The sequence below is a fragment of the Eretmochelys imbricata genome, chromosome 8, assembly GCF_965152235.1.
Source record: "Eretmochelys imbricata isolate rEreImb1 chromosome 8, rEreImb1.hap1, whole genome shotgun sequence".
NCBI lineage: Eukaryota > Metazoa > Chordata > Testudines > Cheloniidae > Eretmochelys > Eretmochelys imbricata.
This window is the reverse complement of record NC_135579.1, coordinates 98,446,859-98,462,419: the sequence shown is the minus strand read 5'-3', so window position 1 is coordinate 98,462,419 and position 15,561 is coordinate 98,446,859. Positions and strand designations below refer to the sequence as shown.

The 15,561-nt window shown below is 40.7% G+C and overlaps 1 protein-coding gene across 1 annotated transcript in view; it reads left to right on the top strand.

The window, feature by feature from the left end:
• Positions 1–15,281, top strand: part of RNF11 (ring finger protein 11) — a 37,025-nt gene extending 21,744 nt beyond the window's left edge. Inside the window, exons 2-3 of the mRNA XM_077823912.1 lie at positions 10,541–10,710; positions 14,048–15,281. Of these exons, the coding sequence (XP_077680038.1) occupies positions 10,541–10,710; positions 14,048–14,219 (342 nt within the window). The 3' untranslated portion in view covers positions 14,220–15,281. The remainder of the gene's footprint in view (positions 1–10,540; positions 10,711–14,047) is intronic.
• Positions 15,282–15,561: the final 280 nt, after the last annotated feature.

Below are 15,561 nucleotides of genomic sequence, written 5' to 3'. Positions count from 1 at the left end.
AAAATAGTTTAGTTTTTATCCCCCTTTCCTTGCCCAATCCTTTCCCTCCTGTAGGTGTATAAAATAGTGAGTCAGCAATGTTCATGAGTAAGAGGATAGAAATTAGGAAAGGTCCTTATAGTCTATGAATGTATTTTAAAAGTTTCAGTGTAGCATTGGTTTTTAGAACAAGAAACAATATTTCTCTAAAAGAATGTGGAATCCATGGCTAGATACAGAGGTAAAAAACAGACTAGTTCTTTCATTGTACTACTCCTGGGGGAATTCTGCACCACTGCACATGCGGAGAATTTATGTCCCCCGCAGATTTCTTTGCTTCCCTGAAGAAAAATGACTTTCTGGTGGGGCAGCAAAGGGAAGCCACAAGAGCAGTCATGCGACCCTCCCCAGCAGTATGTTTTGAGTGCCCAGGGCAGCCAGCAGAGAGGTAAATCACTGGGAGGCAGGGGGCAGGACTGGGGAAGACCTGGCTGGTGGCTCTTACCCTGCGCTGGGCTCAGCTGCTAGTCCGGGCTGGCCTAGGGCAGACAGGACTTCCTCTTACCCTGCATGGCATCTGGGGCCATGTCAGACCTACCCCCAGATTTCTCCCCCAGCTGTAGGAAGCTCTGCAAAACTTCCCCCCACCCCCTTGCTTCCCGCACCCATCACTCCTGAGCTGCAGGGGGAGGGATCTCTGTACAGGGAACTGCTACCGCATTCACCCAACCCCTGTGCATCCAGACCCCCTCATACCCAGACCCTCCCGCCAAACCACACCCCCTCGCACCCAGAAGCTCCCCCCCCAACAAGCCCCACACCCACGCACCTGAACCACCCTGATGACCTACCCGCAACTGGATCCCCACCCTACCGAGCCCCAACCTCGGTAGGGTGGGACAGGGAGCAGGGGGCAGTTGGATGGGGCGGAGGTTCTGGGGGGGCTGTCAGGGGACAGGGGTGTGGATAGCAGTCGGGGGACAGGGATCAGGGGGGTTGGATAGGGGGTGGGGTCCTGGGCGGGGGATCCCAGGTGGGGGCTGTCAGGGGACAAGGAGAATGGGGGGTTGGATGGGTTGGGAGTTCTGAGGGGAGCAGTCAGGGGGCAGGAAGTGGGAGGGGGTGGATAGGAGGTGTGGGCCAGGCTGTTTGGGGGGCACAGCCTTCCCTACCCGGCTCTCTAGTTTCACAACCCCGATGTGGCCCTCGGGCCAAAAAGTTTCCCCACCCCTGCTCTAGTTTCTCTAATTCCTTGCTTGCTTCGGCATCAATCAGTAGCAACTCTGTTCCCCTAAAAGGGTTGTGATTTTTATCATCACTTATATGGGCTGCCAAAGGTGATAGAAGGCGTCTTGCTCTTTTCTCTCTTTGCCCCCATTGTGTGCCAGCATATCCTGTTGTTTGTAAAATCAAAATCCTGCATAGTGTGGCAGGAATTTCTGACACTCATTTCAGTTTTTAAAAAAGACATTTGGCAGAGCTAAAAATTTCGTCTCACCTAGAATCTGTGCTTTTGATTAAAGTTAATGGAAATGCTGAATGGCTGGAAGCTTCACAGCTCTTGTGATAGTCTCATTAATTCAGCCAGAGATCACATGGTTCTTTGCCTCACTAAAGGAAATCTGCTACCAATATCTCTTGAAAATATATTTCTTATCTAGACCATATCAGAGAAAATTTGAGGATGAGTAGTGCACCTATTTTGCGATGTTAATCTAGAGATCTGTGCTTATAAGAAACCTAGGGCATGGCTACACTTGCAGATGTAGAGCGCTTTGAGTTAAACCAGCCTTCAGAGAGCGCAGCAGGGAAAGCGCTGCAGTCTGTCGACACTGACAGCTTCAAGTGCACTGGCATGGCCACATTTGCTGCGGCGTTGGGAGCGGTGCATTGTGGGCAGCTATCCCGGCATGCAAGTGACTGCAACGTGCTTTTCAAATGGGGAGGGGGGCTGGAGTGTGACAGGGAGTGTGTTGTGTGTCTGTGGGGGCAGGAAGAGAGTTGGTTTTTGGGGGGCTGAGAGCATGTCAGCATGCGGTCTTGTAAGTTCAGACAGCAGCAGACCCCCTTTTCCCCCCTCGCTTCTCTCTCTCTCACACACAGCATTCCACACTAATGGTTGCTTTGTCTCAGAGCAAATAAGCAGCTGGCTGTCAGAAATGGAGGTTTCAAAGGGCATAGCCGCATTCCTGCAGCGATTCCAAACAATGACAAGAGTGGCCGCTTGACTTAAGGGGATTATGGGACGTTTCTGGAGGCTGATCAGAGTGCAGTAAGGCAACACCTTGTTCACACTGGTGCCGCAGCGCTCCAGCGGGGGCACAGCAAACGTTATTCCACTCGCCGAGGTGGAGTACCAGCAGCGCTGTAGCCGCGGAGTCAGAGCGCCTTGCCAATGTGGACGGGTAGTGATCTAGTGCGTCCGGGGCTCCTTTATTGCGCTGTAACTCGCAAGTGTAGCCAAGCCCGTAGTATTCTTAACTTCTCATTCTCCTGTATTGTTCTTCTTTTCCCTGACTCTTCACTCCACTCTCCCTGCATTTCCCAGTGGTAAAATGGAGGGGAAGAACAAACCTTTTTATTTCCTTTATTTCCACATTTGAGTCTATGCTTTGGCCGATGACGCAGCTATGTAATAAGAAACTCAAGGAACTGCTTTATGGCCATTTCAGCCCTTTAATAAAAATATAACTTTACTTCTACAACATCACGTGTTTAAATGCTATTAAAAGAATTGGTGCTCTTCCAATTGACTGTTCTGGTATCTAAATTATCGACAGAAAGTATTTGGCCCAAAATTTTGATGTTTATATTTTTAAAGCTTACACAAATAAATGTTTCCATTATTTATGTTTAAATCCCACATAGTTGTTTTTAAACAAATAAACATTCCCCTGTGGTGTTTGCAATCCAAACACCGCAACAGTGTGAACCAGAAAGTGAAACTGATTTTTACCGACTTTCATTGTCCAAGTTAAAAAATGGAAAAAGTAACTAACAAACGGCAGATGTGATAACAATATAGATTTTTTCATAATTTTAGTTGTAATAATTTTAAGAAGACATTAACAACAAATTAAGTGTTCCTTTAAATATCCATGTGGTATGTTTACTCCTCATATAATATTTCCTTTTAAAAAAAAGAATAATGTAAAGTTATACCAATATATTTCTTAAGAGCTAAATAGATGTATGTATAGGTTGTGAATTAGTACTTCACCTTTTGTAGGGAGCAGGAAGGTCAAAGGGAAAATTGTGCAGGTTGGTGCGATTCTAAAGAATTATATATTTATACATCTTGGTATAACGTATTGCTGTTGTGTGGAATAAAATAATCTTAAAATAATCTTTATCCGGAATTAAGAGTTTCTGATTTACCAGTGACCTGTTTTCAGAGTATTACAAAATCATTATGTATGCAAGTACAAGATGAAAATGCTGTACAATGTGAGGTTAGAGAAAAGCAGTTTTACAGCAGCATAAGCAACGACTGTCGAGGAGTTGTACCTACCTTGCCAGATAAATGACTATAGTGTTTTAAGGAGAAATCTGCAGAGTAGAACTCACACCTAATGAAAGCACCTTATTGTGGCAGAATATGCTTAAAAAGTAGCATGGGACCCACACACAGAAGAACGTTGCTAGGGTTCTCTACCCCTTCCCTCCCCCACCCCCGCTTGTTTCTTACATTAGGATTCTAAAGTTCTGACATCCTCCTTTTTGTTGGAGGACTCAAGAAAGATTTTTTTTAAGACTTGGATGGTGACATCACAGGAGGATGAAACCCAAGCTGCCTCTCTCCCAAGGTCTCCTGAGAGTAGCCAGGAAAATTGACTCTGAATCAGGACTGAATAATTATGGAGACTGAATTCTTCTTCTGTCTCTCAAGACGCCCTTCTAGCTAAGGGCTGAAGTGCATTGGCAGGTCAGTATAGGGAGACATGTTGCCACTATCTGAGCTATCCCTATTGTGGATAAGTGGAAGATACCCATTTTCAGGGCTGTCCATCAGGGATCATTCACCAGCCCTAAATTCACATGAAAAAGTAATAAATTAATTAAAATAAGTCATATTAGAGGAATACTAGTATGGTCATTTGTTTGGATTTTTAGCTTTTTACATAAAAATAAAATCAACATGAAATTTCATCGTAGTTTGAGGTGTTTGACAACTTAATCAAGGGATAAATAAACCAGACGAAATTTCCCTATGCTGGTTATAAATTTAGTGGTTCATAACTTGTCTTCAAAAACATTTTCCATGGGGGATGATGGAAAGAGGGACAGAAAAGCTTTATGCTTCCATTTTAGCTATATTACAGTTATTGGGATTATATTATCTCTTTTACTTATATGCATGTCAAAGGGCCTTTAGCTATAAACATAATTTGATTAAGGGCTGTAATCCTGCAAACCACTACTCCTTTGAACGATCTGCCTTGAAGTTAATGGGACTACGTGCACGAGAGAGGATTGAGAATTTGAGCTCTAAGGTCTGATCCTGCAAAGGCTTACACACATGCTTAACTTTACTATGGTGACTAGTCCCATTGAAATCAGTGGAACTGCTCATGGCAGTAAAAATAAACACACACATAAACCCTGATCCTGCAAAGATTTAACTTTGTCCATCTAGGCTACGAGAGATCATTATTTTATGAGGTTAACATCCCAAAATGTTGTTGAATTTTAGGGAATGGGAGTTCCACGTTAAACTTTGGTTACATTTGAAATATGTATTTGGAATACATATTAATTTTAAAAATAGCTATAGGATTGCAAAAATATTGCTGGGGAAGTAATGCTCATTTTGTTTTCTGTATTCCTAAATCTAGGAAGTAAAGTAGTGTTTTCCAGTTTGTTGTTTTAATTGAAATGTTAGATCTGCCTCCACTGTGTGTACAAACACTTCCTGGTCTTTTGTTTTAAATATATCAGTATATAAACATGAAAATCCCCCATGCCCCATATTCATATAATATTTAAATTTTGCTTCTTCAGCTAACATTTAACCCCCTCTTCTGCCCATAGAACAAAATAAATCCTTGTTCTAAAGGACTTGGCTAAAGAAGTCACTGAATTCTCACATTCAGTGAATAAATACTTTCAGAATTTTTAAAAAATATTACTCACAAATATAAGTACCACAAACCACTTCACATAGTATTCTGCCCTATGCTTATGCATGTTGTTGTTTTTACTAAAATGTTTACATAATGGTTGGGTTTAATGGTCCATCTTTGAATAGTAATTTGAGGGGAGATTAACAGTGCCTTCAGGCACTTTCCATCATGCATATTGTAGTGTTACATATTTTTACTTCCAGTAATACTGATTTATGCGACCTTGTCAGTGTCCCTCTTTTTTAATCACTAGTATGATGGATTAACAGTAAAAGACCGCACCATTTTTTGTCTCAGGCTACTCATCTGAGAAGAGATTCTTGTCTAGCATGTTAGATTGTAGATGCTCACAGCTGGCAACTGCAAATTCTTGACTTAATTGGTTATGTCAGACATGTAAGTGTAGTACAAAGAAGACCTGACACAGGAAGCAAAAAAGATAATTTTTTTCCAGATCAGGGTATTGTTATGGACAGCTTCTGAATGTTATGGGGGGATGTCTTTGATCATTTCTGTTTTCCTCTTCTACTGGGGGGAGACATAATTGGGAGGTAGGGGATTGGAATAATAAACAAACAAGATATCGATGGTCATGGCAGCACTTTACTGTGTACTGAAGACTAAAATAATTGAGAGATGTTTCCTTTTGCTATATTTTTGGGTGTTTAAAAATGTAGCTACTAACTGTGTTTATATTGTTAACATCTAACACTTAATAAAAGCAATCTTCAACTGGTTACCATGAGTAATTTCTCATTTTGGAGCCACCCTGCTTTTATCACGTAACAGAATCTTATTTAATGAACCACAGCTTTCCTTTAGATCCTATTTATATTCAGATCAATTTATAACCGTATAATTCATAAGGCCATGTGATGGGCTATCATCTGAATCTTCCTAAGTATACTTTAAAAGATGCCTCACTGGGGTTTGTTGTTGTTGTGTTGTCTCTTACTCACATGAATAAGCATCATATAATACCTCTGATAATCATGTGATTAGTTGCTAAGCAGTGTATGTATTTTGCTGTGGACAGGGAGATAATAGGATATGTTCCCCTTTTCACACTCACCTATTTCATATTGATGCTCATGTGAAAATGCAGTAAAACATTTTAAGCCAAAAGAATCTGCCTGTTTCCAGAACATGTAACACTACTAAATACCAATAACTACTTGAAATACAAAGTAGACTTTTTTTTAAAATGGGGCTAAATCTTTGTCCATCTGCCTAACTCGAGTAAATGTCCGTAGCGTAGTGGGGTGGCTGCCCTATCACTCCCTTTTCTGCTCAAACATGGAACAGCAAGTGCTCCCTGTCTAGTTTCCTCCTCACTGATAGTTCCACAGGTCACGATGTTGTCACCCTGCTTCAGTGAGAGAGAGAGAGAGAGAGAGAGAGAGAGAGACTTGCTAGTGCTAAACTGTGTGTCAGCTCCCTGAAGACTCTGTCAGTTAGCCACCCAAACAAACTCCTCAGGACTCTGCCAGCTGTTACTTTTGCCTTGCAGCTTAACGCTTTGTGTACCCAATTCCCAAACTCCCCGAAGCGTCCACCTGTAGCGTCCATCTCCTGATACTGGACACTCACAGTAATTATCAGGTAAGGTGTCCCCAAAGAGAGAGTGTACACACAGCTGGAAGGTTGCAATTCAGGATCAGATCCTTTATAGCAACACAACACTGTAATCTATTTATGGTGAAAACAAATAGAAGTTCATTAGCAAAGCACAGAGAATCACAGATTCAAGTGAGTATTGAGTCAGAATAAAGGAAACAAATGATTACAAATAAAAACAAAAGTATAACATGCTTTCTAGAGTCTAAAACTTAACATACTATAACCCTTGCCTGAAGCATGTTCTTACCCTCAAAGTCTTTCTGCAGAGCTTGCTGGTTTTTCAGTCAGTCCAGGATCCATCTTAAAAACTTGTTAAACCTTCATAAACAAAGGGTGATGATAAGCAGCGGTGTGTCAAGTAGTGGGGAAGTGTTTGGCTTCAGCGTGTGGATCTCTGCTAACCTATTTAGCACTTTCTTTAATAACCTGGAAGAAAATCACAGGTGGTGGTAAATTTGTGGGGAGGGTTTGAGTACAGCAGTCCAGAGGACAGAGAAATCCTACAAAGGGACTCAGAGAGATAAGGAGCATAGGCAACAAATAATTACAGAAGATCCAGTTTGGAAAAATGCTGACTTTCTCCCCAGTTGTATGAGTCTGGAACACCCATAACTCAGTGAGAGGAAGAAACTTTGGAGGTATTTAGATATTTAGTAGAGGCCTGAAGATGATGATAAAGAACAAATCAGAGATGAGTTACAATGTGATATGGCTGTAAAAGTTGCATTTAGGGGCTGGATACACAAAGACATGTTGCAGAGCAGGGAGGTTGACTTGTCTGGGTGTATGTATCACTCTCGGGATGCGGCTCTGGTGTGACCACACCTGGGGATCATTGAGGCACTGCTCTCCCAGAAAGCATAAACCTAGATACATATAGCTTGGCTTCAGAGTTGGACATAAATCTACAGATATTCAAAGGGTGAATATTTTTCTCCTGGAGGGAGAGAAATTATTTAGTGTCATAAGAAGGAATAACTCAATAGTGATGGGATCATATTAAGAAAAGCATCCTGACAGTGAAATTTGTTTGGCTGTGGAATAGTCTCCCAATGGAAAGATCCTTTGCGTGGGATACTTAAAACTAGGCTGGACAAAAATGCTAGGATGTGTACTGTAGGAAACAAGCATATATTGACAGGAGATGGCCTGCTGGGTCCTGTCTGTGTCTGCCTTCTGAGATTCTTGCCCGTCAGTGCATTCATGTATTCGCAGATGCAACACCTTGCTCAGATCATAGGCTCTCTGTGTTGAGAGAAGAATCTTAACAGGCTGTGTGCATTCAGCTGAAACTATAGCCTTCTGTATGAGGTTGCCAGGAGTTTTATTGAGTCCTAAAGGTTCATTGGCATATTGCATAAATATTCTTAACTATTTTGCTAACCTTGACCCAGACTGGCAGAAACCTGGGGGACAAGGAGGGACTGAGGAGGGCAATGTTGTATTGTTCTACTCTCTCTCCTCCCTCTGTAACTCCTACGTCAATGTTGAATGGACTCCATGGTGTGGAAATCCCAGCAGTTGGCATGGGATTTCTTGGTACTGTGACTTCCACAGGAGTGTGATGTCAGGGAGCTGGAGGGGCTGAGGGAACCTGTGATGGACTGAATGGGCACAAGGCTGTCATAGGAGTGTACCTGGTGAGCTAGTGGCTCCATAAAGATCCTCAGATTTTGGGAGCTCAACCTGCTGGTTATTCTGTGAGATGTAAAGCCTGATCCCTCCGCAACTGGTGATGTTTAAGTGGAAACTCCATGATGGGGACCTTGCAGAGTCTGAGATTTCCTACTTCTGATTTTCCTGTGTGGGGGCTGACATAGTCTCATATTATATGATTTAATATGAAGCAATTTCCTCTCAACATGAACTATAAGAAAAAGAGATGATTAATGATGCCGTGCCTCTGACATAGAAATATGTAGTTTCACACCGTTTTTTCTGATGAGTAGATTTTTTCCCCCCTGCAGTTAGGAGACATTGTTAAATGGCTTTAATGCAAGTAATATACTGCCATAAGTCTACTGTTAATTAGGTAATGTATCAAATATTGTCCCAACAAACACTATTGTAAATGGTGGCTTCAGTTTTCCAAAATTCTGTTTTAAATATAAGGAATATAGATACAAGATTTAAACAATGATTTAAGTATCTGAAATAAAGTTAAGCAACAATGAAAAGGGTCTGTTTGTGAGAACATGAAGAAGAAGTGTGTCACAGTTCAGGGTGACTGCATTTGTATTACCCTCCTGTGGTCCACCAAGGGCATCCTCTTAACAAAGTTCCTGGATCCTCAGCTGTCACCTCTCTTGGGCAGCGACCCACATCTCTCTCCCTCCTGACCAGCGGTTTTCCGGGCTGCACAATTCCGTGCCTATACTGTGATATTCCCAGAAAACCAGACTGCCTAAACAGGCCAACGTCTGCACTTTACTTTCTCTGTGAAGGCTATGAACAGCATAATTTCACTCAGTTACAAGTTACAATTCAGTTTTTTATAAGCAAGCAATTTATTTTTAAGGTGAAAGGATTACCGATAACACACATTAAAAACAATAAAAGACCGTACACATATGCTAATAAACTTATTAGATGCCATCCATTAGCTTTAGGAGGCCATAGTAGGTCAAATCCTTCCAAACGTTCTGCAACGATTGGGGGTCCCCTTTGGACAGAAGGTCCTGTCCATTTGCCAGATTACAAAGAAGGCCCTGTGTCAGCTTAAATTTAGGCTATTTATTTATAGGTTTTTTTCTTTGTTGGTTTCTGGAGAATTTAATTTGATCTAGTATATGTGAGCCTCCACAAAAGGTGGCACCTCTCTTAGGGGATTGCAACCTGGCTGATTTGCCTCAGTTACCACCCACTGTTTTTAATTCCTGGAGGAGCTGTGGTAGCCCTCTCTTATGGAGTAGATCACAATTATACATAAACCATTGATTTTAAACACTGGACTCCAAAGATACTGCATGGTGTGCAATATGTATTACATCCCCCCCCCCAAGGTTAGATACAATCCTGGCCACAATAATACATAAACTTGATATAATAAGGTCATTTAAGGATATTGCAGGAAATTGCCATATCTGTCACAGAGAGATTGTATGTTTAAAATACTTTCTTTTGTGTGGGAAGTTCAAATTTAAAATATACGTCGCTTCAAGTCCAACGTTAGAGAATTCATATATCTATCTATCTATCTATATATCTTTATGAATATATATAGATAGATATATAAATTATTGGGCGTTCAGATGTTTAATTGGACTATTATGTCCACATTAGTATATTTAAAGTTGTTAAGAAATAAATGTACAGGTCTAAATTATTGTTTAGGTGGTACATGATTTTGTAATTACAGAGCCAATTAAAGATCCTTCTGTAAAATCATGACACTATAAATTGGGCCTGTCAGCACAAATGATTCTCCATAAGCGTACAGAATGAGACTGCCTCAACTTAGTTAGGCAGACCATCTAACAATTAGTTAAATCCATGTAAACTTGATTTGCCTATTTTCATGTGGAGTTTGTGCATCTATTTAACTGATCTATGAATAACTTCTGGAGACAAAACGAAATAGTCTGGTAGCGAACTGCCAAAAATAGATCCTTACCAGTTTTCCTGAGAAGCTGGCATCACTCTTTATCCTATCCTCCATATTCTGTTTAAGCCAAACATATGTGGGGGTAGCAGAGGGAGCTTCATGCCAATATTCTTCAATGAGTAAGAAAGGGAACAGCGTAAATAGTACATTTAGTATATTCCAAAATCCACGGATGCAAAGCAAACCTTGTTTTTTGTTTTAAATCTACTTTTAGGAACAGGTTCCCGTTCCTGTTTATCACCCAACTCCTAGCCAGACTCGGCTAGCAACACAGCTGACAGAAGAGGAACAAATTAGAATAGCGCAAAGGATAGGCCTTATACAGCACCTGCCTAAAGGAGTCTACGATCCTGGACGAGATGGCTCTGAGAAGAAGATTAGAGAGTAAGTTACACAAATTAGTAGTTTTAAGGTGGTGGTGGTGGTTTATTTTTTGGTTTGTTTGTTTGTTACTTTTTTTTAAATTACATTTCTGCAGGAAAGTGGATCTTGGGAGGAGACAACTTTTTTCTCTTTTTTTGCCTTGTTTTATTCGTCATCTCACTTTCCTTGATTAGCAATGAGATTATATACCCTAGGGTAAAGTAGATGCCAAAATACCACTGCAAAAGCAGTCTTCCCCATCCCTACTCAGACCACATTATCCCATTCCTTGAATCCCTCCATTGGTTGCTTCTAACAAACTAAAACTCCTATTTCTCACTTACCTAATCTTGTCCCCAAAAACATCTGTGTTCCTCTCTGCCCTTATTCCCCACCTCCATGCTGCTCCCAGTCCTTTTGGCCTTACTGATCCTTCTGTCTCCTTTTTTGCATTTCTGACTTCATGCTTTCTACCGTGCTGTACCCCCTCTTCCTAGACAGGGTTTCCTGTCTTCTACCTAGCTCTCTCCCTTTATTCCTTCAAATCCCTTCCTTTCAATCACTTCTTAATACATCTAACCTCCATTCTTCTCCCATCAAGAATAATCACAACCTCTCTCTCCTGAATTGTTGTCCCATGTTTTGTTTATCTTGTTTTATTGTTTATAAGATTATAAACTCTTCAGGGCACAGACTGTGTCTTAGCTATGCTTGTAAGACATTCTGTAAATTTATGGTACCATATAAATATTTTTTAAGAAACAATATATTTATCTTAATGGTTCCATTAGAATGAATGGGAAGTGTCAGGCTGCAATCATTCTCCTGAGTTTTGATAGTAATAAGGAGGTTTCGCTTTGCTCTTTTCTGAAGCCTGGCTGCCATAAGGAAATGTACAGCTTTTTTTCCAGGCCAAGTAGTGGTTTTAAGGAACATTGTTTTCCATGCACCACTATCACTGAAGTTTTCCTATGCCTTGTCCCATCCCTCTAATAAGTGAGCTAAAGACAGGTTTGAAAAGTCTTCAGTGGTGAATCACTAGGGCTTTGATTTTTGAGCTAAAAGTCTGCTTGCTATAGCAGGTAGTTTCGTTAAGTTTCAAGTACTGAGAGGAAAATGGATGTATTATGGTAGATGTCTCTTCACCTCAGTTACAGTAACTTGATCATTTCTCCAACAAGTCAAAGTGAACTTGACCTGGTCTAGTAATCTCATGGAAATACTATGCTACTGCGGAAGGGCCAAAAGTTTAGACTTGAACTTGGTTCTTCACTCCTAGCTTGGTAGAGAATTAGAGTGGCTACTCCCGGCGCTACAGAAAGTATTCTGGTGCCTTGGTGGTTCCCAGCCATTTATACTGGGACATGGAGATTGAGCGTCTGTCCTCCAGACATAGGGCAAGTCTCAAGAGACTCCTGTTGATTGATTGGAAGAACACCCTGTGATTCAGGCTCATGTGCTCTGACTGGGGCTAGATAGAACATTGAGTCAATGGCAAAGTAACCGCAGCACAGCTGTCTTGGGCACATCTGATTGCAGCATGCTGGAGTGAGTCTGTGCTCCTGATTTCCCTTCCAGATGAAGCAGGCAGACAACAGTCCCTTCATGAGGAGGGAGGTGCTGAGTCAAGAGAGGGGCCTGGCCTAAACATAAAAGTTGCATTGTTTAACAACAGGTGTGATTTAAAAAAACTGATTTAGTTAAACAAGTGCAGCTTTGTGTGGACACTGTTTTAAGAGTGTTTGGTTTAATTTGATTATAATCAGATTCTCACATAATCCCATGATTCCAGGAGCTCTGGCTTTAAAAATAAACGCCAGATAGCACGAGATTCACAATAAAATCATGGGAGTTGGCAACATGGCAAGCTTATGTCGCTAGAAAGCACCATTCCAGAGCTTTTCTTCCTTGAAAGCTGTGTTCTTCAAAATGGCGACATCTGCCACTGTAAATCATTCCAAAATTTAAAAAAAAAAGGAACTGCACCTAGGAGTGTTCATGTCAGAATCTCTCACAGAATCGGTTGAACTGAGCAGCAGCCTTTTCAGTTATGGCACAGAGCACAGCAGTGATTGTGAGTGCCTGAAGGAAATGGCCTGTGGGGGGAGATGGAGACCAGGGGAATTACAGTAGCTGTGGCTTCTTCAGTTTTGAAGACCTTTTTACATTGATCAAACAAGTTAGTGTTTGATAGAGTCAAATCATCCTGCTGAGGGCTATAACAGCACAGATCACTGGAAACTGAGCTTGCATTCAGCATCCTCCTAATTTTGTTGGATGGGAGGGCGGTGTCCCTCCGCCCACATGGATAGATTACACGGAGTGAGGAGTTGGGATAAAAAGCATTACTGTGCCAAGATGTGCCAGAGTCTAATGTCATTCACATGGCGGCTCTGTGGGATTTTAGGGGAATAGCATCGAGAGCTCTCCCAAGAAAGCTAGTGCTTATATGGGGCTGGGGGAAGTGAGGTAGTGGCATAGAAGAATTGCCCTCTTCAGCACTTCTTCCTCGAGTTTGCAAATTGTTTGTCCCCTCCACATGTGGACTTGGAGGGATAATTTGGCCTAAATGTTTTTGTCCCATAGTTTAACTCTGAGAACCTTGGGTTTTTTTTAAAGTGAAGTTATGATTAATATTTATAAGTCAGCTACTGCAAATAGCTTCTTACCTAGCCATGTTACTTATTCATTTTAAAGTAGAAACAGTTTGGCTGGCTGGAGAAGTCCACTTTTAAAAAGCATTAAAGAATAGGTAATAATAGAATTGTTTACTTACATAGTGCCATTGCAAGGCACAGTCCTTCCCAAGTAAAGATGACAAGGTCCTACCCTATGGAGTTTAAATTAAATATGTGCAACAGTGGTAACTGAGGGGGAGGGGAAGAGAGGCAGCCATAAATTGTGAGAGTCAGACAGGTTGTCCCATTAATGAGAGCTGAGGTCGCGCAGTACCGTGCAGGAAGTACACTACCTCGAGCAAGCTCAGACCGTAGTGTGGCCATGCACTGCAGGTCACACATGGTGTGTTTTCACATGTTTCTCATTGTCTAAGTTTTATTTAAATTATTTTATTTATGGGAGGGGCAGAGGGAACACTGAAAAGTTTAATTCAGCCTTTTAGTTTTCAAGGTTAATCTTTATTTTAATTTTTGTTATCATAAATGGTGTTGGGCATAGGATTAAGGAGAATTGTTAGGTTCATTAACGTAAAATGTATTCAGATGTTGATGTGATAATAAACTTATCCCGGTGCTTTCCTCCAATAAACAAGTTTCATAGTAGCAGGGGAAGTAATACTGCTGTTTAACTTTCCAAAGCGATGAGTATCTTAACATTTCTCCAACTTCTTTTTCCTCAGATGTGTGATCTGTATGATGGACTTTGTTTACGGGGACCCTATCCGATTTCTGCCATGCATGCACATTTACCACCTGGACTGTATAGATGACTGGTTGATGAGATCCTTTACATGCCCCTCCTGCATGGAGCCAGTTGATGCAGCACTGCTTTCATCATATGAAACTAACTGAGCCAGGGTTTTGCCTCTGACCCGTCAAGGAAACCATCCATTTTAATGGGTTTGATCCTTTGTCATTCAGCCCAAAGAGCCAGGGATTAGGAATTAAGATCATGCACAAAAAGTACCTTTCCTAACAATTCCTGAATGGCTGCAGATATTGGAAAAACACGTAATATTTTAGGGAATATAGAAAAAGTAGGAAGTTATTTTATGTAAAGCCTTGACCCAGTGTTTAAAAACATAGTTGTCCTTTAACACCTGTTCTTACACACATACATAGGAATTGTATAAAGTGCTATAAAAACTGTAAATGTTCAAATTGAGTCTATCAGATTTTCTTAGAAGCAAGATAAGGATATTTTTTCCTAAAATAAAGTAACAATTTTTGTTCTGATTCCTTTCACAAGTTCCTGGTATTTGGGTCAAGGCTTTATTAAAAGCTATATTTTATAACACTGGCACAAAGAAATAGTTTTAAGCTTGTTTGCACAGTTCTTTTTTTTTCCATTGGAAATGGAATCCATTGCCTTAGGTCTTTTTAAATAGTGTATTGTTATCGTTGGGCTGGCTCTACGCTTGAAATCCAGTTTATTTATAATCTGTTAAAAGTGCTATATTTTGTTTGCAGTTAGGATTATGCAGAATTCAAAGTGATCTCCTAGCCTGTAAGCAAATGGAGATGCACAGTCCCTTTTCTGTAAGTGACAATTCAATGCAAGGATGCAAAACAAATCTGACCGTTAAATTTTGTTTTACCCTTTTCTGTTTGTTTTTCCTTAATTTGCTTCAGTTTTGATCAGACAATGATGCTTAAATTTAAGTATCAACATTTTTGATGTATCATGTTACAAGTGGACCACTTCTTCAGGACAAGATGAAAGTGGAGCCATGGTGATTAAACTGTTCAGAACCATTTATTTCCCTTCTTACAAAATTCATGTCAGTGTTGATTACTTCTCTTGCTGTACCTCCACCCCCAAATGTCTTACACCATAGCAAAAGGGTACTGCATCTCTCCTTCCTGTAGTTCTTCTTAGGTTATTGAAATTAAAAATAAACATACCGTATCTCAGTCTCTGAATGAAATGTATTTGTTAAGTCCCACTGGTGGACATTTCAGATATAAGAACTGTATTTTATATTTTGCACATAAATGTTAAGTTCATATATAAACACAGTTTCATTGTGATCAAGCGGAAAAAATAGTACAGCTAAAGTAGGAGCGATACAAGTGTCTACAATTCTGAAGCAGAAAAGGTACATGCTTGGTAGAAACAGTCTAGCAAAAATTGTAGCTTTCAATCTTTGTATCCGTTTAGCATGTGTTTATTTTTTTCTTAAATGTACTCTAC